Source organism: Cucurbita pepo, chromosome LG14 (genome assembly GCF_002806865.2).
Source record: "Cucurbita pepo subsp. pepo cultivar mu-cu-16 chromosome LG14, ASM280686v2, whole genome shotgun sequence".
Taxonomy (NCBI): domain Eukaryota; kingdom Viridiplantae; phylum Streptophyta; class Magnoliopsida; order Cucurbitales; family Cucurbitaceae; genus Cucurbita; species Cucurbita pepo.
In genome coordinates this window covers 1,138,103-1,163,791 of record NC_036651.1, presented here as the reverse complement: position 1 = coordinate 1,163,791, position 25,689 = coordinate 1,138,103, and the positions used below count along the sequence as shown (strand labels likewise).

At 36.1% G+C, this 25,689-nt stretch overlaps 4 protein-coding genes across 5 annotated transcripts; 1 reads left to right on the top strand and 3 right to left on the bottom strand.

Annotated features, from left to right (window-relative positions):
• Window positions 1-8,512: 8,512 nt before the first annotated feature.
• On the top strand, window positions 8,513-9,865 carry LOC111809970 (protein EXORDIUM-like 2). Its single transcript, XM_023696475.1, has one exon. It carries the CDS (start codon window positions 8,572-8,574, stop codon window positions 9,493-9,495), a length of 924 nt encoding a protein of 307 aa, XP_023552243.1. The 5' UTR covers window positions 8,513-8,571; the 3' UTR covers window positions 9,496-9,865.
• Window positions 9,866-11,060: 1,195 nt separating this feature from the next.
• On the bottom strand, window positions 11,061-15,510 carry LOC111809971 (polyadenylate-binding protein 3-like). Of its 2 annotated transcripts, XM_023696476.1 has the most exons (6): window positions 15,361-15,510; window positions 15,141-15,243; window positions 14,542-14,612; window positions 11,766-11,957; window positions 11,548-11,678; window positions 11,061-11,455 (listed from the first exon to the last, which is right to left on the bottom strand). In XM_023696476.1, the coding sequence occupies exons 1-6, from the start codon at window positions 15,409-15,411 to the stop codon at window positions 11,407-11,409; spliced, it is 597 nt and encodes a 198-aa protein (XP_023552244.1). In that variant the 5' UTR covers window positions 15,412-15,510; the 3' UTR covers window positions 11,061-11,406. The 2 variants fall into 2 exon arrangements, with proteins under 2 accessions (XP_023552244.1, XP_023552245.1); XM_023696477.1 differs by lacking the exons at window positions 14,542-14,612; window positions 15,141-15,243; window positions 15,361-15,510 and adding an exon at window positions 13,009-13,095.
• A 540-nt stretch (window positions 15,511-16,050) lies between these two features.
• On the bottom strand, window positions 16,051-20,392 carry LOC111809929 (splicing factor 3B subunit 1-like). The gene is made up of 2 exons (XM_023696404.1): window positions 20,278-20,392; window positions 16,051-20,188 (listed from the first exon to the last, which is right to left on the bottom strand). Exon 2 carries the CDS (start codon window positions 20,113-20,115, stop codon window positions 16,336-16,338), a length of 3,780 nt encoding a protein of 1,259 aa, XP_023552172.1. The 5' UTR covers window positions 20,116-20,188; window positions 20,278-20,392; the 3' UTR covers window positions 16,051-16,335.
• A 744-nt stretch (window positions 20,393-21,136) lies between these two features.
• Window positions 21,137-24,456, bottom strand: LOC111810267 (dicarboxylate transporter 2.1, chloroplastic-like). The gene is made up of 4 exons (XM_023696924.1): window positions 23,414-24,456; window positions 22,280-22,593; window positions 21,577-22,025; window positions 21,137-21,500 (listed from the first exon to the last, which is right to left on the bottom strand). Exons 1-4 carry the CDS (start codon window positions 24,269-24,271, stop codon window positions 21,385-21,387), a joined length of 1,737 nt encoding a protein of 578 aa, XP_023552692.1. The 5' UTR covers window positions 24,272-24,456; the 3' UTR covers window positions 21,137-21,384.
• Between the last annotated feature and the right edge of the window lie 1,233 nt (window positions 24,457-25,689).

Here is a 25,689-nt window from a genome sequence, read left to right as displayed (position 1 = left end):
ATGATTTCTCTATTAGAATATGAAATAATAAAAGGCGTAATGAATGGTACATGAACATAGAAGTCGTATGTAGTTTGGAGACATTAATGATGTTGACTAGGTACATCATACCATAATGATTCCCAAGCACAATTTGTTGACGGGGACTCATATAATTAATAACCAATCATAAACGGGCGTCCATATACTTTCAATTTTGTGATAATCAAGTCTTGTAACTTTCATATAAACAATTTAGCTTTTGTGACACTCAGTAAAAAAATGGTACATAAATTAATCGAGACGATATCTAAAACTCCATTGTTTTGCTTGGAGTAATTCTATTTGAACGACCTTTTAAAAATTTTCCTACGATGCATATGAGTGAGGACAAACCATGTTAAAAAGATTCGTGTTGGTCTGTGGAAATAGTCTTCACTCTTAGAAGCAAAAAGTAAGCAACGTGATCATGTTGTAGGAGATGCAGGAGAATATCGAGACACACAAGTGTCGAATTCAAATTCCAAATTCTGGGTATAGGTAGTTACAACCCACACACGATGAAAAATCGGATTTATAAAACCTAGAAATTGAATCGAAAACTAGGGAAGTCGTGTCAATTATTGTAGAAAGTAGTTGTGTGGTTGAGAAGTTGAATGAATAATGTAAGTTCTAAAAATGAAGTAACACTATTGGTGGATATGGGGAAGTTAAGTTATGAATGATTCATGAACAGCTGCTAATGTGGATTAGCTATGGCCTAAGCCAAGTGGGACGACAGCAAGATTCTTGTCGTTTCAACATCCTTAGGGTTTACAAAATAAATGTACTTTAGGTACATACCATCTAAATTTATTCATTAATCCCCACAAAAATTGACATTTATTCTAACTTAGAATGCGACACCTCCCTTAATACTTGCCACTTATCGACCTAACGTGGGTCATATTTAAATTAAATATATATATATATATATATTTGGTCCCACAATATTCGTGAATGAATCGAGACCACATCTAAATAACAGTGATTTTGAATCTATAATGATTACTACATACATCAACAAGATACAACTTTTTTCTCGTCGGCTCAATCATAGAAACTTTAAAATTAAACGGGAGATTTTTAATGTAATTAAAATTAAAAATTATAAGATAGAACTAAATTTTTAATTATAAAATATTTCATTAAAAAAAAACATAAATTTCCCTCATAATTTTGTAGTTGGACCATACTAGAATAATATAAGCTTCTTATCCTACTTTTAATAATAATAATATTTCCAATTATATATATAATTTAAAAAAAATATATATATATATTGGCATCCAGCTCATTGCTAGTGCATTGGTTAAGCAAGAATCATGTATTAAATATAATTAATTAATTAATTAATTCTTTTATTTATTAAGCATCAACTGAACCCAATTTATTAATAATTAAAAGCCTCGAAATTTTAATGGATAGAATTTGGACACATTTGGTGATTTAAAAATATTATATATAATTTATATTCTCACTTTTTTATTTTAAATTCATTTAATGATTTTCTTTTTCGAACCTTTTTTTTTTTCATTATTATTATTATTATTATAATTCATTCATCTTTTTAGGAAATAAAGTTTATACACACATTACTAAATCTGACCACTTTAATTTATAATATTAATTTGTACAAAATTAAATAACATCATTTTTAATTTTTATTTTACAATTATCTCGAATATTACTTTATTTTAAATATAATATTTAGAAAAAAAAAATTATTTATTTATTTATTTATTTATGTTGAAAAAGGTCAAATTTGGTAGACTCAAAAACAAATATGAACCAATAATTATCCAAATCTTTGAAATATATATAACCTTTTTAGACTTTCTCACACTCTTGTCCCTCAATTATTTAATTAATTTATTCTATTTATTTCTTTCACTAAATTTTTAAAAGGCCAATTTTTGTTTTTTTTTTTAAGAGAATAAATTATAAAAGTTTTAATTACACTATAATTAAACTGTTTATTATATGAAAAAGTTATTAAATTTTAATTTTAGAATATGTGCAATTTTAAATAAAGTTAAAAAAATATTTTAGGACACTCCGCCCTTTGACCATGTGGCCTAAGTGAGCTACCTTATGGCACATACGTGTGTCACAGTGTGAGCAAGCGTGCTAAGATGAGTGTCTAGAGCGACTTCATTTGAAATGAGTTTTTCAAGGACAGTACTGGACAACATGGGTGTGTCAGTATTGCGCCCCAGCCCGCGTGTTAGAGGTTGCTGCATACACCCACTATACGGTACGGTATTTGTAAATGACACGGCATGGACACGGGAGGCCCAAAGCCTTGATAGAACTCGGATGGATGGATGTTCGAAAAGTTTCAATGAGATGAGCGACACGCAAGCCCGTTCTCGATGGCATAATCGAATGAGTTATGATGACCGACGACATATGGACCATGTCGATGGAGATTGAGATGACAAGATGAGATGCGACGTTGTATTGAGAGATCTTGGCCTTGAGCAGAGGCAAGGTCGAGCCGAATGACTTGGCCTAGTGTAGAGGGTGTAAATGATGAGTAAAAATCACGTCCAAATGAGAATGATCTTGAAGATATGAAATTATGATTAAAAAATACTTAAAAGAATTTATAGTTACTATCTATATTAACAAGATACACATTTTTTCACTGACTCAATCGTTACAACTCTAAAGCGAAACGTGTTTGACTTAAAGCAATTTTACGTCGACTGACCACTTAAAATTTGAAGAATTCTACGTTAAATGGTAGGGCAGCGTAGGTAGGTGCCCCGAAATGGGAGGCCAAAAGTGTGAAAAGAAGAGGGCAAAAGGGTGGGTTTAGAAAAGAATGGTAGGGTAGTCCTACATTGAATCAATGATACCAACAAAACCTAAAATCATTTCAATTAGGTGAAGCGTTGATTTTTAAGTGACAAAATTTGAGTTGTATGCATATAATTTAGCAGTCAATGATGTGACCTTTTCTGTCGGCAGTTTTTCGCATTGGCTCGGTTCGAGACTCCGCCTTTACAATTACACGAATAAGGTACAAGTCGGAATCAAACTGAAAATAATGCAAATCAAAGTACTATCAAATAGATGTGACAATCAAAACGAAAACAACATGAACTTCTCTTATAAAAAAAGGAACTCGAAAACGTTAAGCATCTGTTTATTTTTTACTTCTTATAAAAGTTTCAAAACTATCCAGACAGTTTAAATAATAATTTTTCGTTGTTATATTTTTAAAATTATTATGATTAATACGTCGTTTCGGTTCTTTTGTATATATATATATATATATATATATATATATATATATATATATATATATATATTCCCATCACTTTCTCGAGAAAAAGGAAAAGAAAATTGGTGGGGTTCTCTTATAAATAAAGATTTGACCAAAAAGAAAATGATTGATTGAGTTTATATTAAATATTCATGCATGCACCCTTTCATGCTTCCTTCTCATGATTTCAATTTTAAAAAATAATATTACAATAATTAATGGATAAATTGTATGTATAATTAAAAATATAATTTTATTTAAATGTTACGGAAGAGGAAATAATATATGGTGACGATTTCTTCGAACGAATCTTCTATATAAAAACGTGCATAAGAGCGTGCGCAACATGAAGTGCTTGACTATTAATGACTAAGGCACTCAAATTAGGGTTTAATAATGGATGAATTTATATGAGGTTATAGAGAAGTTAGGTAAAGGGATTAATTAGTTTACTAAAACAATTATTTGGAATTTTGAAATGCATACTCAAATTAGGTATCCTACCAATTTAATTAAAATAATTTTTCTTCCATTCTATTTTCGTTGAATTTTAAATTTAGTTATTACGCTCTTAATTTTAAATTTATTTATTTTAAATTTAATTAAACATTCTTTTTAAAACTGTGAAAATTTCTCCCAAAGTCTAATAAAATTTAAATAAGATCGAAATAATAATAATAATAATAATAATAATAATANGGTTCGAGACTCCGCCTTTACAATTACACGAATAAGGTACAAGTCGGAATCAAACTGAAAATAATGCAAATCAAAGTACTATCAAATAGATGTGACAATCAAAACGAAAACAACATGAACTTCTCTTATAAAAAAAGGAACTCGAAAACGTTAAGCATCTGTTTATTTTTTACTTCTTATAAAAGTTTCAAAACTATCCAGACAGTTTAAATAATAATTTTTCGTTGTTATATTTTTAAAATTATTATGATTAATACGTCGTTTCGGTTCTTTTGTATATATATATATATATATATATATATATATATATATATATATATATATATATTCCCATCACTTTCTCGAGAAAAAGGAAAAGAAAATTGGTGGGGTTCTCTTATAAATAAAGATTTGACCAAAAAGAAAATGATTGATTGAGTTTATATTAAATATTCATGCATGCACCCTTTCATGCTTCCTTCTCATGATTTCAATTTTAAAAAATAATATTACAATAATTAATGGATAAATTGTATGTATAATTAAAAATATAATTTTATTTAAATGTTACGGAAGAGGAAATAATATATGGTGACGATTTCTTCGAACGAATCTTCTATATAAAAACGTGCATAAGAGCGTGCGCAACATGAAGTGCTTGACTATTAATGACTAAGGCACTCAAATTAGGGTTTAATAATGGATGAATTTATATGAGGTTATAGAGAAGTTAGGTAAAGGGATTAATTAGTTTACTAAAACAATTATTTGGAATTTTGAAATGCATACTCAAATTAGGTATCCTACCAATTTAATTAAAATAATTTTTCTTCCATTCTATTTTCGTTGAATTTTAAATTTAGTTATTACGCTCTTAATTTTAAATTTATTTATTTTAAATTTAATTAAACATTCTTTTTAAAACTGTGAAAATTTCTCCCAAAGTCTAATAAAATTTAAATAAGATCGAAATAATAATAATAATAATAATAATAATAATAATAATAATAGAATAAAAATATTTTTTTAAAGGCTATTTGAATCAAATTTGAAGACGACGTGACGTGGAAGGGTGGGCCAAAGGGAGTAGTTAAAACTTAATTTCCACGTGTTCACTGTAAGAAACTTTTTTTTCCAAAAGGAGTCAAATCAAGACGACGTGGAANCTGTTTATTTTTTACTTCTTATAAAAGTTTCAAAACTATCCAGACAGTTTAAATAATAATTTTTCGTTGTTATATTTTTAAAATTATTATGATTAATACGTCGTTTCGGTTCTTTTGTATATATATATATATATATATATATATATATATATATATATATATATATATATATACNATAAAGATTTGACCAAAAAGAAAATGATTGATTGAGTTTATATTAAATATTCATGCATGCACCCTTTCATGCTTCCTTCTCATGATTTCAATTTTAAAAAATAATATTACAATAATTAATGGATAAATTGTATGTATAATTAAAAATATAATTTTATTTAAATGTTACGGAAGAGGAAATAATATATGGTGACGATTTCTTCGAACGAATCTTCTATATAAAAACGTGCATAAGAGCGTGCGCAACATGAAGTGCTTGACTATTAATGACTAAGGCACTCAAATTAGGGTTTAATAATGGATGAATTTATATGAGGTTATAGAGAAGTTAGGTAAAGGGATTAATTAGTTTACTAAAACAATTATTTGGAATTTTGAAATGCATACTCAAATTAGGTATCCTACCAATTTAATTAAAATAATTTTTCTTCCATTCTATTTTCGTTGAATTTTAAATTTAGTTATTACGCTCTTAATTTTAAATTTATTTATTTTAAATTTAATTAAACATTCTTTTTAAAACTGTGAAAATTTCTCCCAAAGTCTAATAAAATTTAAATAAGATCGAAATAATAATAATAATAATAATAATAATAATAATAATAATAGAATAAAAATATTTTTTTAAAGGCTATTTGAATCAAATTTGAAGACGACGTGACGTGGAAGGGTGGGCCAAAGGGAGTAGTTAAAACTTAATTTCCACGTGTTCACTGTAAGAAACTTTTTTTTCCAAAAGGAGTCAAATCAAGACGACGTGGAATTTCCAAACCATCTTGTCGGCCCTATCGACTGGGCCCCACCCAATTTCCAAATATGACCTCGTTTTTTTTACTGCTTGCTCTATATCACCCAAACTAACCCCGACGGTAAATCCACCGGTAAATCTCATTTTTCACCTCATTTTTTTTTTTTTTTTTTTTTCCATCAATTTTATTTTTAAATTTGTACTTTCGTTCATAGCCATATTTATCACATGGTTTTGAACTTATTTCTACTTGATGTTCCTCATTTTTAAACTTCAAATTTAATTCAATTTCATATTTATTATTACCCAATTTTATATTATATTAAAATTTTCAATATAATTCTATTAAAAAAACGTTAAATTTTTTTTAATAAAAAAATATTATATCATGTTAAATACTTAATATATATATATATATACACATGAGACGAGCGCAAAACGAGAATAGAGAATGTAATCTCCTTCTCCGACCTTGTTCAGATGGAGGAAATCTCTTATAACTCCGTCTCCTTCTCCGACCTTGTTCAGATGGAGGAAATCTCTTATAACTCCGTCCCCCATTTTTCGAGTCAATGAGACGAAACTAACTCATTACAAAATATAAAATAATAAATTTGAATTATATATATATATTTTTAAAAAAATTTCTTCCCAAGAAATGTGGGTGAAAAGGGAATATTCAGATGCGGGCACTCACATAGTGGGCCGGCACCGACCCCACGCAATGGAAAAAGAAGGCCGAAAGTTAGGGTTTATGTGAGAATGAAGCCGCCCATCCATTTAAACTTTGCGTGGACCCTCCCGCACTGTATAATACCTCCCACCCACCCAATTCTCAATTTCCATTTCCCAAAATATCCCTAATGTTATAAAATTCAACACACAAGCTACATTTTGTTTATAATAATTACTTCGCTTTCCAAATTAGTTTCTAAATTCCAAAAATTCCTTTTTTAAAATTTAAAATTAATTATTGGTTAGAAATTTCAATGTAGATGATATAATAAAAGAATTTAGCAATATTCTGTTGTTACTNAAAAATTCAAAATAAATTATTGTTTAGAAATTTCAATGTAGATGATATAATAAAAGAATTTAGCAATATTCTGTTGTTACTTTAGTTATATTTTATATAAATTATTTGAATTTATAATAAAAATGAGTTGAATTTAATGTATATTTTATAGAAGAATTGAATTTAATAAAAGGTAAATAGTAAGTGGTGGACAGATAATTAATACCCAAAAAGTAAGAAGGGAAGATAAACTCAGAAGCCTATAAATAGGAAATGGATAAAAGCCCCACACCTTTTTTACTTTCTACTTTTCTAGGGGTACCCTAAACACTAAGGCCACTAATACAAATAAAATAAAATATATTTTTAACTCTAAAAAAATAATCATAAATTTCTTANCCCACTAATACAAATAAAATAAAATTTACGCTAAATTAATAAAAATATATTTTTAACTCTAAAAAAATAATCATAAATTTCTTAAATAGATAATTTACGAAAATATTATTAAAATTTTGAAAGTTTAAAAGTATTCTTTTAGTTTAAATATAAAATAAAAAATTATTTAAGAAATGTAAAAAAATAAACAAAAAAGAAATAAAAAAAGTCACGCGTGACTTAAAATTAATCAAATTAATCCTTCAGTGCAGTGTCAGTGTACGTACCGAAACCAAACCCCTCTCGATATTCGAGCCCGTTGTATTTTTTAAATATTTTAATTAATTATATATTTTTAAAAAATATAAAAAATAATAATTTTTTTTATATCTCAACCTTCCGTGACGCCATCCAATTATAGGGCCTGCTGCCCATGGCCCTCCCTTATACGCTACCCATCTTGCCCTTTTGGGGGACACCTGGTCCCCCACGGGTTTTCATTTTTTGTCCTTATTCCATTTTTATTTTTTTATTTATTCATTTTTAATTCTTTTTCAAACTTTGAATTTCATGTTAATCTCTCTTACTTTTTTACTATTATTTTCGAATAAAATAACCTAAATTTATAATTTAATTGGTAATTTAATTTATTCAAAATATATATAATTAGAAAATTTTAAGATTATACTAAAATAATAAGCAAAGGAAAAGGAGGGGGAAAATAGGGTAAGAAAAGAAGCTACGTGGACGGATTAGAAGGCACACGAGGGAAGGGGAGAGATCGGGTTATCACCACGTCTGATGCCACGTCAGATTCCGTAACCCAAGTTAGAAGGCACGTGAGAGTCACGCGCCTAGTAACTGGAAGAATCACCCGTCACGCGTTTCATTATAAGTCCTGTAAGTCCTCCCCGTCACAGCCTGGCAACTTCTTTTGACCAACCTAACGGACCAATCCAAATCGTCCACGTTTCTCCTTGACCGTGACGCATGTGTTACCCTTACAGCTGTCTCCTTTCTTCATATCCAAATGCTTCTCACTATAAATACGAATACCCATTTCCTTCCTTTCAATCCAATATCCAATATCTATTTATCTTTTTCCAACTTTGCCCTGAACATGGCTTCTATTTACCATCGTGCCACTCTCTGTTTCACTCTGTTTTTCTTCCTATCCTCTGCCGCCGCCGCTCCTGGTCTCAGCCGGGGACCGGCGGCGCTCGTCGAGCAACAGCCGTTGGTGCTCGAATACCACAAGGGTGCTCTTTTGAAAGGGAATATCACCGTCAATTTGATATGGTACGGCCGATTCACAGCTTCACAGCGCTCTGTAATCGTTGATTTCATTCAATCTCTAAGCTATACACGAGCTCCGGCGCCGTCGGCGTCTCTGTGGTGGAAGACAACGGAGAAATACAAGGGTGGGTCGTCGAATCTCATTGTTGGGAAGCAGATTCTTCACGAGGCTTACACTTTGGGGAAAAATCTGAAGAACCTGCATCTAAGGGCGTTGGCGACCAAGGTCAATCAGTTGAATTCGGTAAACGTGGTGCTGACGGCGAAGGATGTTGCCGTGGATGGATTCTGCCGCAGCCGGTGCGGTACTCATGGGTCGGTTCCGGTGGGTCGGAGAAGCGCACGAACCGCTTATGTGTGGGTTGGGAACTCGGAATCTCAGTGCCCTGGGTACTGCGCCTGGCCGTTCCATCAGCCTATTTACGGTCCACAGACGCCGCCATTGATAGCCCCCAACGGCGACGTCGGTGTCGATGGAATGATAATCAATTTGGCCACCGTTCTGGCAGGAACTGTAACGAATCCTTTCAACGATGGGTACTTTCAGGGCCCACCAACAGCGCCGCTGGAAGCTGTGTCAGCCTGCACCGGGTTGTTCGGGTCCGGAGCCTACCCGGGTTACCCAGGTCAGGTTCTGGTTGACAAGGTGACCGGAGCCAGTTTCAATGCCCATGGAGTTAACGGACGGAAGTATCTACTCCCGGCGATGTGGGACCCTCAGTCGTCTACGTGTAAGACAATGGTGTGAAGTGGCTGACGAAGACGACACGTGGCGGTGGATTGTGTTCTTTCCTTTGTATATATAATATAATGAGTAAAAAAATACGATCCACGATAATGGGTTCGGGTGCCGTATGGTTGGGGAATGGATGAAACGCTGTCGTTTTGGGTGGTGATGTAAAAATTTGTATTTTGAAAAATGCACAGGGAATGAGAAATATAAATAATGCAAATTTTATTTAAATGAGAAGAAAAAAAAAAGGTTTCAAAAGCAAGTGATAGAAGCTTCAAGTGGGGAATTTAGGAGGGTTTGGTAATGAGAATAAAGTAGATTAATGATGGGAATACAGTGGAAAAGATTAGAAATTTGATGGTAATAAAAAAATGGTATTCTATCTGATACTAAGGCAATCATTAAATGTGGGATAAAGAGCTTATGGAATCATTATTTTTTAAATTTAGTGGGCACAAAAGAATTTTAAAGATTATTCGTTGAACAAACATGGCAATTGATTTTCAATTTTCTTTCCTATACCCATCAGCTTTTGTAAAAGTTAAAGAAATTACTGCAGAATTTACTACTAAAGTATCTTCCTTCTTAAGCAATAGAGTGCTTTTTTGGTTCAACTATAATATTTTTACATCAATGGATAAGGTGATTTTTTAAAGAGCTTACAACACACTGAAAAAGGTTATTCCAATGATAACTGAGCAAGAAACTGTACTTTTATGATTATTTGGTTTTTTATTTTTTAAATGTTTTTTGTTTACAATATTGTTTTTAAATAAAAAAAAATATTGGTAAGTAGATAAATCTTTGAGACAATAATGTCTAATTATCAAGTCAATGGTTACTAAAATTTGAGAATATGGAAAATCAAAGAGTTATTAAATACACCAACAACACACGCTTTGCTATTTAGGCTTGCAAATATTGAGGTCCTCAATGTTTTAAAACGTGTTTGCTAGGGAATAGTTTCCACACCTTGTTCCCCTCTCCAAACGATGTGGGATCTCACAATCCACCCTCCCTTCAGGGCCTAGCGTCCTTGCGGGCACTCGTTCCTCACTCCAATCGATGTGGATCTCACAATCCACCCTCCCTTCAGGGCCTAGCGTCCTTGCTGGCACTCGTTCCTCACTCCAGTCGATGTGGATCTCACAATCCACCCTCCCTTCGGGGCCCAACGTCCTCGCTAGCACACCGCCCAATGTTCACACCCTTCAAGACTCAGCATCCTAGCTGGCACACCACTTGGTGTTTTACTCTAATACCATTTGTCACGACTCAAGCTTACCACTAGCAGATATTATCCTCTTTGTACTTTTCCTTATGGGCTTCCCCCCGTTAAAGTTTTAAAACGCATCTGCTAGAGAGGTTTTCACACCCTTATAAAGCATGTTTTGTTCCCCCCCTCCCACCAATGTGGGATTCACGATCCACTCTCCTTCGGGGCCCAGCATCCTCGCTGGCACTCGTTCCGTTCTCCAATCGATATGGGAGCTCTAGAAGATTATTGTTCTTGAAATCAGAACTTTTAAAACTGACCAAGCAGATGGGGCAAACAAAACCAAATAAATCTATGCACAGAATTGAACCAAAATAGCAAGCACTCAATATATAGAACGTTTAGTACCAGTATGTAATGGGTTCTATTTTTAGCTTCAAACACAATGCACAAAATTCCAAAGTGAAATACTTAAGAACATGAAAACGTACCTGCAGCAAGTCCAGAGGAGCCTTCTTCTATACGCAGTGATAGAGCTCGAAGGGATTGACCTGCGTCGTGCTTGCTCACACTCCATTTCTTTTAAACAGGAAAAGATCTCTTAAAATTATATCCAAACATCAATTTCCTTCATAAAAAAATAAAAGGGCATGCAGACACATTTAAGTACGATATCTCTAATTCAACAATGCCCCAAACAAAAATAACATTCAATAGTAGGGGCCGTAACGCGTTGGCATTCTGAACCTTGGGACTTTCCTGCAACAGAAAGAACTATGTTAAACGACTTGGAAGAGAGGAAGAGATGCAAGCGGTCTGCATTGGAAATTTATATTCAATAATGATCATACCCGTATCCATATGGTGAGAAGAAATAAGGAGGAGCAACATATGGGCTCCTGGATCGAGCACCCATATACGGATTGGATCGGCGTGGACGATACTGCTTCATCCCAGGTATGTTTGTTCTCTTGGCAGTTACCTGCAACATACTTAAAAATTCATTTTTTTTCCAGTAGAAGAATCTTAAACTAACATTAATCTAGTAATATATAAAACTTATGTTAACCTTCAGTTGTCGACCATGCAGTTCTGATTCATTCAGAAGGAGGGCCTCTTGAACAGCTTCTGTCTCAAGGAATTCAACATACGCATAGCCCTTCGGTTGTCCAAACTTATCGGTGCGAATGGTGATTCTGTTTACAGTTCCACATGACTGAAAATGTTGCTGTACTTCTTCTGGGGTACATGAGTAATCCACCTGTTCCAAACGTAGTAGCTCAGAACATTTGACATACCACAAAACCCCAATAAAATAGGGCTCGCAGATTTTTATCAGTTAACTTACATGATATCAATATTAGTAGAATGTAAATCACACAAAAAAATTAAATCAATAAAATGAGTCACACGTTTTCATAATTACTGTGTGATAGTCATAGTACATCACCCTGTAACGAACTGAAAATAAAAATTAAATTAATTAATAAAAGTCATGTCCCAATCGTTCATAATAATAGGTCTCTTTCTAATTCCAATGGATATCCATTCATGAGAAGACAAGAAATCACCATGCAACTCTAATTTCTCCACATTTGTTCTCTTGAAAAATCCTAGACGACTAACAGCTTTTTTGACCAGTGGCCATGATTATAAGAGAATATTCATACAAGAATGACAATGTAATAATGTAATAACCCAGTAAACAGAAACCATCCAAGGAACACGTATTCATCTATGGAAAGGAGAGACATTTGACTGCTCCTACCAAACGACAGAAAAACAAATCCTGATGGGTACTTAGCTGAATGAGTCCAATTTAATTTTTAAATTTGAATTTTGTCCAATTGAACTTGAATAAAAGTTCAAATTAAAAACCTATGTTGGTTTTTTTTCCCCATTTTGAGATTGAAGGTTAAGTGTGGGTGCTTGTGATTGGAGAACACTATTTCTATGTATACTTAATAATTTTTTAGCAGGGATGTCTTTACATTGGTTGACATTGGGAGTTTTTCTAGCAGTATTGTGGGTTGGTTAGATTTTGAACAATTTCAGTTAGTTATACAAAAAATTTCGAACTTCAAATCAAGGAAGGCCTTAATTTTATACCCTATACAAGCATAGAGTTCAACTTGATGAAACTAAAACTTTAAAGTTAAAATTGACTGAGTGGGATATTTACGAAGGTAAAAATGAATATTTCCCACAAGTAGAAATAGAAACATAAAAGCTTCCCTAATTATGCCTTTTTCCTTTCCTTGATGGATTAAGGGAGGAGACAGGAAAATCAGAGATATTTGGAGGTCCCTCACCATAGATTGTAAATCACTTAAACAATCCTCGAACAGTGGTCACAAATGCTGGCTTCAACACAAGACAATAACATACCTCAGCGCCACAGCCAGTCCTCCTTAGTTGTGAATGCACATTACTTCCCTTCAAAACTTGTCAAGCCTTCCAGTTCAATCAAGCAAACCAGTAAAACTTCTGCTGACTTCATCCATAGTCATACATACCCTTTTCTGGGCTGGTGAGTTTATTCTCTCTCCCTCTTTTTTTTTTTTTTTTTTAACCAACTCCTCTTTCCCATTACCCACATGGCCTCAAACTCGAGACATGTTAGATTGACCGACTCTGAGCCCACCCACTAAGCTAACAAGGCACGACTACATGATATTTAGGTATATTTTCTTTTCTTGTTAACTCATCTCAACTTTTTTCTTCCATCACTCTTTTCAAAAGATTCAACCAAAACTATTACCCTCTTGAAAATTTTACACCTTATCCTTATACATTTTATCACAATTTTTATCCGCTCTTTCTTTTGGGACAAGACACTTTTTTTATATACTAGATAGCTATTTATAACATATCAGAGAATATCCGACTTCAGCAATAGGTAATCAGAAAACCTGACGAAGTAAGCCTAACCTGTAATTGCAGTCAAACATGGGAGTCAAATCAGGCTAGAAACACCGACATTTACTAAAATTTCAAGCACAGTACAGAAATGGGTCATATATAAATTTAAAAAGTAACTATCCACATTGAACTGGATTTATGGCAACAATCTATTTGGAAAATATTCATAATAGTTATTTATAGATTTCAATGTTCTTAAAAGGCAGAACGATAGTAACAATACAATGATCCCTCCAAACATCTCTAAAATAGTACTGCTAGCAACCAACCACTTTAACATCCTCAAAATGTAAAGCATGATCCAACCTCTTCCTAAGACATGAATGATATGTACCACAAGAAACAACCCATGTCTACCTGAAATTTAGTAAATCTTTATGACCACACAAGGAATGAACAAACCAAGGAATGAAAGTTAGTCAGTTTAATCCATGTCAATAATTAAGTAAATGAACTCTCAAAGAAAGTCATGCTCAAAAAGCTCTTTCTATTGTTCAATAAAGAAGACAGCTCCAGTCAGTAGCTTCTCTTGCCAATTTACCTTCAATTATTGATAAATCCAATCCATTCAAAATATAAAAAGGTCACCAAATACTTCAATAAGATTGCTTCATTCATCATATCAAATGCATGGAACAAAAGAAAGACAAAAGATTAATAATCTTAGAGAAAGCTACAAGAAGAGCAAGTCTTAGCTCCCCTGCATGATGAATGACCTAAATAGAAGTAACAAATCTAGTAAAAATAAAAAGTAGTGCAAACTGTAAATACATATTGCTCAAGAATTTAACATTAACAGAGAGAATCCTTGCACCCATTAAATTAAAGTTCAGCCAATCGTGGGGTACGAGTGACAAACACAAGCGACTGGAGAAATATGCAAAAGAAAATATATATATTGGTCAAGGGTAAAGAGATCATACATTGCCAACAAACACTGACCGTGCATCCACTTCCTCCCTATTTGCTTGACTTGCAGCAGCACTTGCTGGATCTGGTAGTACAAAAAGTGGCTAAACATTTAACGGTAACAGACTGCTTGAACTTCTTTCGCATGAGAGATATATTTAGATTAAAAACATGTACGGGATGATCAGCAAATAATGTCTCCATAATTAGGTTCTCATCCCAAGGCAAACTTCTCCTAATCAGAAACTACAACTTTGTGATTAAGATGAGAATGAATCATCTCCAAGTCGGAGATAGTTCAAAAATCAGTTACTCAGTTAATGAATAGCTACCAACAATATGGAATTCAAATGCAAGAGTCAGTTTTTTGCATGAGATCCAAATGCGCCTTCTTCAAACATTAAACATTTTCAACTTGCATCCAACAAAAAGACGACCTTCAGAATCAAACAAATACCAAAACTCGACTTATTCAGTATTTCACCAAATAAGATCCAAGAAAGACATCGTAAATACTAACACGACGAATAGAATCCAAGAGCCACCATATCTCAATGACATTGTACAAAAACACAAAAGTAATTCACAAAAACGGAGAAGAGCATAAACCAACCTTGTACAGAACTCATTTCCTTCTCGACCTTGGCTTGCATCTCACGTAGAGCAGCAGCTTCATCTTCCATCTCTTTCAACCGCTTCTTCATGTCATCTAACTCCTGAAAACCAGGAGAAAAAAGAGCAATTAGGGTTTTTACACACCGAAAACAAAAGGATGGTGTATAAGAATCGAATTGAAAGAGAACAAAAAAAAAGGATTAAAATGGAAGACGAACCGCAGCATCGTTGGTCTCCAAGCCAATCATGTCGACGTCTTCGTGCTCCATGGCTTCTCCTCCGCCCCTCCGCCTCTCCGTCTCTCTCAGTCTCTCTCCCCTTTCTCTCAAAGGGAGTTAACAGTAAATTTGTGTTCAACCCGGCTCCTATAGCTTACGCACCTTTCCCCTCTTTTAATGGTAAAATTACAGGTTAACCCTACAACTTTAACCTTTCGCCAATTTCGTCTTTAAACCTTTTTAATTCAAATATCTAATAAAATTCGTAAAATTTTCATTTCTCTGTCTCAATGATTTTTNAAATAATTATTCTCAGTAAATTTTAAAATTTAAAAACAATTATATATAAAAATTTAAATTTTATCTCTAATAAAAAATTTAAGTTTAATAATAAAAATTATAGTTTTGAAAGTTTATGAATTAAATAAATTCAAATTCAAGTTTGTAAAAACTAAATTTATAATTTACTTACAAATTTTTAACCGGTTAATTTATATTTGATCATGAAAATGTCAAATTCATTCTCTTGTATTTTAATCATTTTAATCATTTTAATCATCTCCGCGAAATTTATCATTTATTTTTGCAAAAATAGAAGTTGAGATTTACAACATAATATCCAACACATATAAAAAGCAGGATAGGGATTTGGTGGAATTAAAAGCAATTCCCGTCCTTATCCCCATTTAGCTAACGGAAAAATCTCTCCCTACTTCCTCCTTCGTTCCCCGGGAAAAAAACTCTCCCTACTAAACTGTTATAAAACTCAAAAGTATTACAGATAAGAAGCAGATTATAATGCTAATCCTGCTAATCAAGGACATCATCCATCTAAATACAATACAAGAGAGCAAAAACCCAGCCCATTTTGGTTAAGCAGTTAGAATAAGCGAAGGATCAGTTCATAACTGTATTAATATAATATCATCACATTGGCAATGGCAACACTTACTATTGGAAACAAATGGAGGAGTTTCAGATGAACATCACCAGTTCCGGCCGGCAATACACATTGTTTTCTCCATCCTCTAGTCCTGGATAAGCTGCAACAAGAGCATCCTGAGAACCAATGTACAATGAGTTATAGATTTTCCAGTATACTTCTCGAACTTTCCGAGCAGGGTGGAAAAGCCCCTGCAGGCAGTAGTTGAGCACAACCGCTGCGCCCAATGCCACCCTCATTCCTTCCACGGCCTCCATCACGGCGTTTATGACGTGTGGTGATGTTTCGAATATGTTCGGCCATACGTAGTTTAGCAAGTGAACTAAGGCATCCTCACACCCTAAACCGGCTACCCCTAGAGCCATATGTTTCACAGCAGAGGCTGCAGTTTGTCTGTGGACCAGGTCTCGGTCCATAAGAGCATCCTCGAGCAATGGCGTCACAGCGTATATGTAATCCTTTCCCATTTCGCCAATATACTCAAAAAGGAAAGAGAGAGACTTCAACACACCGTTTTGCACATTAAGCTCTGGCACACGATACTCGTTCATTAGAGCAGGCAGAACGGTAAAAGGCGAACAGGTTTCTGCAACTATAGCAATGGCGACAGTAGTGCAAACACGATTCTGCCTCTCCTGCACTTTTAGATTGTTCAATAAAGTCGCTAAAACATCCTGTGGCCCAATGGCTTTAGCAATGTACCCAAATGTGTTAACCGTAGCACGACGGATTCCCTTCTTGTGGGCTTTGAGCATCTCAAGCAACTCAAAGCAGATCCTCATCCATTCTCTTGCTGGAACAAATTCAGCACCACGATCGGCAATACGACCGACAAGGTCAATGCAGTTCTCTTGCACTTTCTCATGCCTGTTCTTCAAAATTGGCGTCAATCTGGGAAGCAAATCCTTGATCGGAGGCGTCATCTTTGTCATACCAATGACATTCACAATAGCCTTTAAGGCTCCCAAAATTGAACCCAGAACTTCTGGGTATTCTTCTCCCAAATATTCATATAAGACAACACCAAGATGGCCCATGAGCTGTTCCTCTTGGCACTGCTTCATGACGACTGCGATCCTTGAAATAAGATCTGCGGCTTGCTGCCTCACTTTCGCGCTCTTGTTATTCAATCGCCACTTTATGGTACCACAAATCTGGGGAAGATACGGTTTTACTCTCTGTCCAAGAGAATTGACAACTGCGCCAAACCCATTAAGCATCACGTTAGCATCATCACTGGTCTGCTCTTGGAAGGCATAAAGAATCCCATCGATCAATAGCTCTTCTAATCGAGCATCGATATCAGATGCACCCAAGTTCGCAACAACTTTCTCTATTGTTTCCATAACCATTCTTCTATAAGGTTCACTTTCATCCTTGAGATCTTCAACAACTCGACCTACGATATCGGCAACACCGACTTTATTTGCTATCTCAACAGTTGTGTCCACGAGTTGCTTGTAATTTCTACGATCTAAAGCCATTCTACGAACCCAAAAGTTCCTAAAGAATTCTGGGAGAATATCGTTACGGATATAATCAGCCTCTACTCCCTCAGTGCTCACACACTGCTTGACCACTTTGAGAACAATTTTCTTCATCTCTTCATCGGGCGATTGGAACTCTCGAATTAGAATGTACATCACTTCCTTTGTATAGTAGCAGGCATACAATGCATCCATCAAAGGAATAATAAAACCAATTGCCTTCAGGAAAGCAGCCAACACCTTACCACGGTGCGACCTAATACCCTTCCACAGTGGCTTCAAGACTGAGTCGAAGCTTTCAATACCATACGGGGCTGCAGCCTCAGCAAGTGCAGCTAGAGACAAAGCGGTAATTGTCCTCACCTTCTGATTCTCATCATTAAGACCATGTTCTATAATTTCTACAAGAGACCTAAGATGTGGTAGAACAGCGCATCCAATGAGAATAGCAATCTGCTGAACAATCTTAATTCCAGTATGCCGTGCTTGCCATGATTTTTTACTCTGACACACAGCTTTCAAAAATGGAAGAAGAGCAGGAATTCCAAGGGCAGAAGCAACAACACTAAAAGCCCTCGCAGTGGTATTCCTAACATATTCATCGATGTTGTCAATATCTGGACGCATTGCAGCAATCATAGTAGCCAAACCAGCTGCTTTACTAAGATTGGATATAATTTCTCTACCTTCTACACGTGCATAGTAATCTTCATCGATCAACAATGGCTCAATCACAACAAGAATTTTGTGCACATAGGGACGAACCAATTCATCCAATTTATAAAGCACTCTGTCAATAACCTTAACCAGAAGATGCCTCTCCTGGTCCTCCAGAGTAGGCTGCATAAGGAGTGGCAGAATGCGGTTGAACAAGGGGCCTGCACCGAACTCACGAGCCTTATCAGTAAGCTGCCTTAAAGCTGTTTTCCTTTGAGGAGGTGTTCCATTCTTAACCTTGAGTAGGAGCTTCATAATCTTCCGCTCTTTCTGCTCTTCTGGAGACAATTGCTCCTCATCTTCCTCATTCAACAATGCCCCAAAGTATTGGTAATCCTCAGGCTTCATGAATGGCAAGCCACCAGGTGCTTCCTTTGGAACATCAAACTGCTGGCCACGATTCTCCTCTGGGATGGCATAAAGAGGAGTTCCCATCGGAGTTGGCGTGGCGAGCAACTTCCTTGCAGGTGTTCGAATTGGCACATAGGAAGCAGGAGGGTCCAGAATCTTATATCCCTCTTGTGGAAACATGGCATCAAGTTCTTCATCAGTCAATGGGCGGTTCCTCTCCTCAATATCTCTTTCCCACCTCATCAAATTATACTGCTCAGGCGTCATTGGGCCACGCAAATTGATAGCCCCGGGTGTTGGGGTAGCCAGCTCAACCCCTCCAACAGGCGTCACACCGGGAGTAAATGCAGCAGCAGGGGTTGCTCCGGGCATAGGAGTGGCACTTCCCATTGTTGCCGGGGTCTCATCCCATCGCGATCGCTGCCTTTTTGGAGTTGGTGTAGCCATTCCAGCAAGTTTAGGAGTTGCATCCCAAGTCATTCCGGCAGGCGTTGCACCAGGCGTAACACCACCAGCTGGAGTTGCATCCAAATCAGCCAACCTCCCAGGAGTTGGAGTCTCATCCCACCTATTCCTTCTCCCCACACCAGGAGTGGCATCCCCCACCCGGCCTGGTGTCGCATCCCACCTTCCAGGCGTCGTATCAGGCAAATCCCAATCCGAGGTCTTCGCTTTTTTTTCTCCACCATCATCCTGCGACTGATCCCACCTATTCCTCCTCTTCTGAGGCGCTGCAGCTGATTCCTTCGGTTTCTCTCCAGACGCCTTAGCAGCCTCCTCTTCTTCCTTCTTCTTAGCTATAGCCCTTAAAGTCTCCTCCCTCTCCCTCTTCAACGCCTCCTCTCTCATCACCTCCGCATAAGTCCTCACAGAGGGATCCGGCGTCTTCTCACCCGCAGCGAATGCATCATGCCGCTCAGGCGATATCACCCTATTCAACCTACGTTTCCTATAATCATCCTCTCTATCGATAATCCTCTGCGGTTTCTTAAACCCTATATCATCATCTTCTTCGCCACCTCTTGGCATCTCCTTTAACAGAGACTTCGGGGCCGTATAAGAAGCCAACTTACGAGCAACCTCGTTGTCCAAGGCTTCAAGGTTCTCATCGTCCTCATTAACCGGGATGGAAGTCACATAACCCGCTTTATCATTACTACCATAAAGATCAGTATCGAAAGTCACTGAACTAAGAGAAGCCAACTGCTGCTCCAACTTCCTCCTCTCCTCCTGGGTTTTGGCAATCTCTAAATCCATAACTTACGCCTCTTGCCCAGAACAGAAATCGAAGCCCCAGAAATTGAAATTCGGCAAATGGTTCCGTGGATTACTATATGGATTTCAGTAAGAATAATTAAACAAACACAAAAATAGAGAAATTGAAAAAGATAGAACGCGAAGGTAGAGAAATAAACTGACCTGAATCAAGTACCGATTTCGAATGGCGAAATCTTTCTTCTTCCTCTCTACACTGAAATTAAAGAATCAGATATTAACTTTCTAGGGCTTTGAGATGAGGAGAGAAATGCACTCCGAAATCTCTCTTACGAATTCTCTTCAGCTTTTATAGATGTGGTAACCGACTCCAACTGATCGCTCCAATGGGCGGGTCGAACTTTTCCCGGCCCAATTACCCGGGAAAAAAATATATAATTTTTCATTAATTTTTTTGGTTAAATTATAAAAAATATATATATACACTAATTTAAAAATAATCGCTAATTTGATCTATATAATTTTATAATTACATTTTGGTTATATTTAAATCTTCCAAATTTTTAAAACTAAATACATTCAACAATCCTTTTTTAAATTAAAATTTTGACTTAAAAAATTAAGAATTTCTTCAATTTTAATATTATCATTTTCTTTTAATTTTAAGAAAATCAATCGAAAAATGATAGGAAAATACCTCTTTATATTTAAACCGGCATTTACCAATTGTAACAGTTCCACCCACCACTAGTGAATATCGTCCTTTTTGGGTCATGGGTCCACCACTAACAGATATTGTCCTCCTTGGGATTTCCCTTTCGAGCGTCGCCTTTAAAACGTGTTTGCTAGAGAGATTTCTACGCGCTTGTAAAGAATGTTTTGATGTGAGATCTCACACCAACAACGTTGTCCTAAAGCAGAGTTATATGAAGATCAACAAGTTCGAGTTAAGGTCGTTTACATCCAACCAACCGATCGTTTATAAAGAAGAAACAAATTAATTTCTGGAAACCAAAACCGAGTGAATCGAAACATAGAAATCAAGAACACAACACAAAGAAGATTCAGAAACTCAGCTTTTCAGATTGTTTTCCACCAAATTATGGATTTAATTCATCATCAATTTCCCTTTTCACTGTTTGAAAAGGTTATAAGACAAGGCAAAATTTAATCTAAATCTTTATCAATGCCACCATCAGTAGAGCCAGAGAGAAGAAGGAGAAACAATTGGGTCAGGACTTCCGGTGGGTACCCAAAGACTGAGCAGAGCATGTACAAAACAAAAGACTCTTTGGATTCAAGATTTCATGTTCAGTATAGACCAAGAACCTTCCACCAAATACCTCCAGCCACAATCCAGATAATACCGTTTACGAGCGCCATCACGAACCCGATTTTGAATACGTCTGGTAGGTCGACATAACCCGCTGTTGCAATGAACAAACAAGTAAGTCAGTTAATATCCATTGTCTGAATTCAAAGATGTTTGATGAGCATACATACCTCCATAGTATACAGCAGCTTGACCACTGCTGTAATGAGTCAGAGCGCCAAAGAGATTCGTGTTGTAAGCTAAGGCGAGAGCTGCTAATACCCCGGGCACCTTGGCAGCCAAGTGCATCGCAAGGAATGCCGAGTATAAAGCTCCGACGTGACCGGTTTGGCTTGCGAAGAGGTAGTGAACAAAGAAGTAAGATAGCTGAAGAATAGCAAAAGCTGCAGGCCAGCTGAGAGAGAGAGATGTCAACAAACTGGCCACACAATTGGACATCCAGCCAACCAGACCGAGACTCGTCAATTGGCCCGCCATGCCCACGAGGACAGCAAACCAAGCCAACGTGTCCCAGGCCGACTTTTCGGCTAAGCAGTCTTCCCAGTTTAGGACTCCGAGTGTAAGGAGTGTTGATAAACCAATCATTGCAGCTACAACACTAGGAATTTGAAGGGCCTCTCTGAAAGTAAACGAGAAAAAGCTTAGTTCCAAACCCAGAGGGAGCAGTTAACAACTAAGAGACCATTATTAACATCCATAAGAAGTAGCAGCAACTTTCAGGTCCTAAGATTATGCTAATGCTTTAACCAGTAGAAGACGGGCATGATGAAGTAACGAAAACGCCAGCCGAGAAAGTTACACATTCTTCTCTAAACACGATCACATCACTTAAGCAAAAGATTTATATGATAATGCACAAGTAATACTACATACCCAGCTATCCATAACGAGACTGCAATAAGCATGGTACCGACCATGACCCATTCATTTTTGGTGACAGGACCCATAGCCTCCAACTTTTTCGTCGCCATGGCTGGGGCGTCGGGTGTGTTCTTGGTTTCGGGAGGAAACAGCTTGTATAAGATTGCTGGAGTTGTTAAGAGACAAATGATGGCTGGCACACTAGCAATTTTGGCCCAAGTAAGCCAGGGGCTAGATATTTGGACACCAAGTTCTTCAGCCAGTTTAAGGCACAATAAGTTTTGAGCAGCAGCAGTTAGGAAAAGGGCACTAGAGTTACCAGCACTCTGTCACCAAATAAGCAGGCAATAACGAGTTACAGAACGTATTACTTATCAGCACATGGGCTCCAAAAATGCTCGAGATCAAAATGTTTTCCTTGTTTGACATATCAACAAATATTTATAGACAGAATTCAAGTTATGCAAACTGATAACGGTAGCAAACATTCAAGAAGAAGATCGTCATAGATGTAACTCGATAACAGCAGCTAAAACGCCCCAAAATGTACTATAGTGGATATGATTAGTCGTCAGTTCTTCCTACCCAGACTATATGCTATCAAAACCGTTGTTCTTGCCTAATCGCTTTTAGCTTACAACATTGTTTTCAGCGTCTTTCCTAGTTCACGTTTTCCAAAACATTTCACTCAAACGTGACTTGAGGCTCGAGTATATGCTGACGTTGTCTGCAAAGTCCGAATCTCTCACAGCTAACTTGTTCGTTGGGTTAAAACAAGTACCGCACAATTGTTCTCCCGAGAAAACGATTATGACACCAAGCCCCAAAACAATGGAGATCACAAAAAGTTCATCTAATTGGAGAAAAGGGTGTTTAAACTATAGCTTTTGTAAGGAGCATAGTAACATTTACACCATGTGAGGGGGCAATAAAAGGGAAAGTATCTAAAAAGTTAATGAAGATATTGTAATTGTTGTTGAGAAGTCTCCAATTCCTTTCAAACCACACAAGCCAAAGAATGATTGGATAAATTGAAGCCATAGAACAAACAGTCAGTCAGCAGGCAAAGATTTCCCATGGTAAGGTTAATGGCAGGAGAACAAAACAACTGAGCAAGAAAGATAATGGAGAAATATAGCAACATACCTGAAACTGAGACTGAATTAGATAAGCACCGATCTTTTTAGACGATGGGTCGTTGGGTTTACTGTCAGCAGCAAGCGACAAGGACTTGATAATGGGCAAGAACACACCGCCAGCCCTGGCCGTAGTGCTGGGCATAGCAGGGGCAATCAATGCCTCACTGAACGTCAAACCGTAAGACAAACCAAGCGTACTCTTCCCCATCCATTTAACAAAATACGTCGCAATTCGATCCCCCAACCCAGTTTTGACAAACCCACGAGCGAAAAAGAATGAAATAACAATCAACCAAATCACCTCACTAGTGAAAGCATTAAAAGCAGAAGCAAACGTCAAAGTCTTAGTAACAACAGTCATAGTGAGGCCAAGAAACGCCCAAGCACCCACCGGCAAGGGACTCAAAACGAGTCCAGCAATCGTGGACAAGAAAATCGAGAGCAACTGCCACGCTTGGGCAGAAACCTCCACCGGTTTCGGGACGGCAAAACGAACAATTAAACCAATTGCGATGGAAATCAGAAAAGGGATTGGTTTAGCACCTTGTTGAGGAAGTGGGGTCGGCGGCAGTGGCTGCTTCTCCGGTGATTGAGAGGCACTGGTTCGTAATTGATGGGTTCGACGCAATTTGGGATTGAAAAGCGGATTGAAAAGGGAAGAAGATCGGGAAATGAAAAGGGGGGATTGGGGGATCGGTGGGGCTGATTGAAATAGCGAAACCGAGCGATATAAACAAGGGGAAGTGGGAAAGGATTGGGAATGGGGAATGGTTTTCCGGCGGTGGAGGAGAGAAATTCGAGAAATGGGAGAATGGCGGGGCAAGGAAGCGGTGGTGGAGACAGATTGGAGGGCAAAACTCTCCATTGTGATGAAGATCGGTAAGAGACAATGAACGACGGCGGAGGACCAGGAGAATCGAGAGATCAGAGAGAAGGGCGAAGTTTATGGCGTTTTGAAGCAGACGCAGAAGCAGAGCGGATTGAACGAAGTGAGTGAGTGGGGCTTGGTGGTGATTGCTGGCTGCTAATGCCTATGGCGGAGAGTGAATTTGGATGCCGCTCTTTCTTTCCGGATGTAGTGAACCACATACACTATTATGCGCCGCTCTTACGTGTCACTTTTTTATTGCACCACCTATTTTTCTTTTAATTGTGTATTTGTAATATATTACCCAAACAGAGCAATATATCTGTTAGCAGTGGATTTTGGTTGTTCCAGTGATATCAGAGCTAGAAACCATGTGCCAGTGAAGAGACTGAGCTCTGAAAGTGGTAAACAGGAGCGGTGTGCTAGCAAGAATGCTGAAACCAAAGCATATGGTTATATATATAGTAACTATTAATTGATTTAGATATTATCTACCCGCTAGATTAATAAGATTCTTTTCATTTGGTATATATTCATTCCTGTGTTATTTTATTTACTTGAATGTTACAGAATTAATTATCTACAAAATTATGTCCAAATCGACTATTATTATAATTATTAATATCATTATAAACGTAAATATAGGAAATAAAATAATGTGACATTTTAAAGATATCATAAATCAATTTTAAAAAGAACGGTGCACCCTATCAATTTGATTTGTATTCCAACCTAGTTTTATTATATCAATAATTTATTGAATATTTACAAGTCAAACTCGACCTGGTTAAATATTCTAAACTTTTTAAATATAGGGTAAAGTTGGATTGTAACTTTATTTTTTAGTTGATAACCGGACAAAAAAAAAGTCAACCCACAAACTAAATCGAAAAAAAAAAAAAAAAAATAACCTAATCTAACTTTTATGGTTTGGGTTGGGTAGTTCGAGTTTTTCAAGTTACTATATTATATGAACAATCCTAACGATCTAATGAACACATAGAATACCTACTCTCATGATATTAAAAAATTTGATCGTGTTCATATCCGCTTCAATTAAGCAAAGAACGAAACTTTTTTTTTAGGGTTTAGTATGGAAAATTGACGAAAGAGACCTTTACCTCACTCCCTTGGCTTTATCTCCTAATGGATTGATTCTTCCCCATCTTCACTTTACCTTTTATTTGTATTGAAAAGTTATATATATATTTTTAATGTTTTTAATTTTGTTGTAATTTTTCTTTTTTTTTTTTATATAAATAAAATAATAGTTTAATTTTGAAATTTTAATTAAAAAATTAAAAAAATATATGAAGATTTAATATTAAAATTTACGTGTATTAAACTATAAAACCGTTAATTTTATATGAATATTAAAAAAAAATTATGAGAATTATGAACTGTTCTGCCTAACT

Bases quoted from the DNA above. Each gene is read 5' to 3' on its own strand.
- LOC111810267 (XM_023696924.1), bottom strand. From the start codon at position 24,271: ATGGAGAGTTTTGCCCTCCAATCTGTCTCCACCACCGCTTCCTTGCCC. The intron at 22,026-22,279 runs GTATGTAGTATT...GTTTACTTTCAG, and splicing joins GTCTCGTTATGGATAGCTGG to AGAGGCCCTTCAAATTCCTA. The intron at 21,501-21,576 runs GTATGTATGCTC...TCATTGCAACAG, and splicing joins AGCTGCTGTATACTATGGAG to CGGGTTATGTCGACCTACCA.
- LOC111809971 (XM_023696476.1), bottom strand. From the start codon at position 15,411: ATGGAGCACGAAGACGTCGACATGATTGGCTTGGAGACCAACGATGCT. The intron at 11,958-14,541 runs GTATGATCTCTT...CGTTTGGAACAG, and splicing joins GGTCAGTGTTTGTTGGCAAT to GTGGATTACTCATGTACCCC. The intron at 11,679-11,765 runs GTTAACATAAGT...AGTATGTTGCAG, and splicing joins TGCATGGTCGACAACTGAAG to GTAACTGCCAAGAGAACAAA.
- LOC111809929 (XM_023696404.1), bottom strand. From the start codon at position 20,115: ATGGATTTAGAGATTGCCAAAACCCAGGAGGAGAGGAGGAAGTTGGAG.
- LOC111809970 (XM_023696475.1), top strand. From the start codon at position 8,572: ATGGCTTCTATTTACCATCGTGCCACTCTCTGTTTCACTCTGTTTTTC.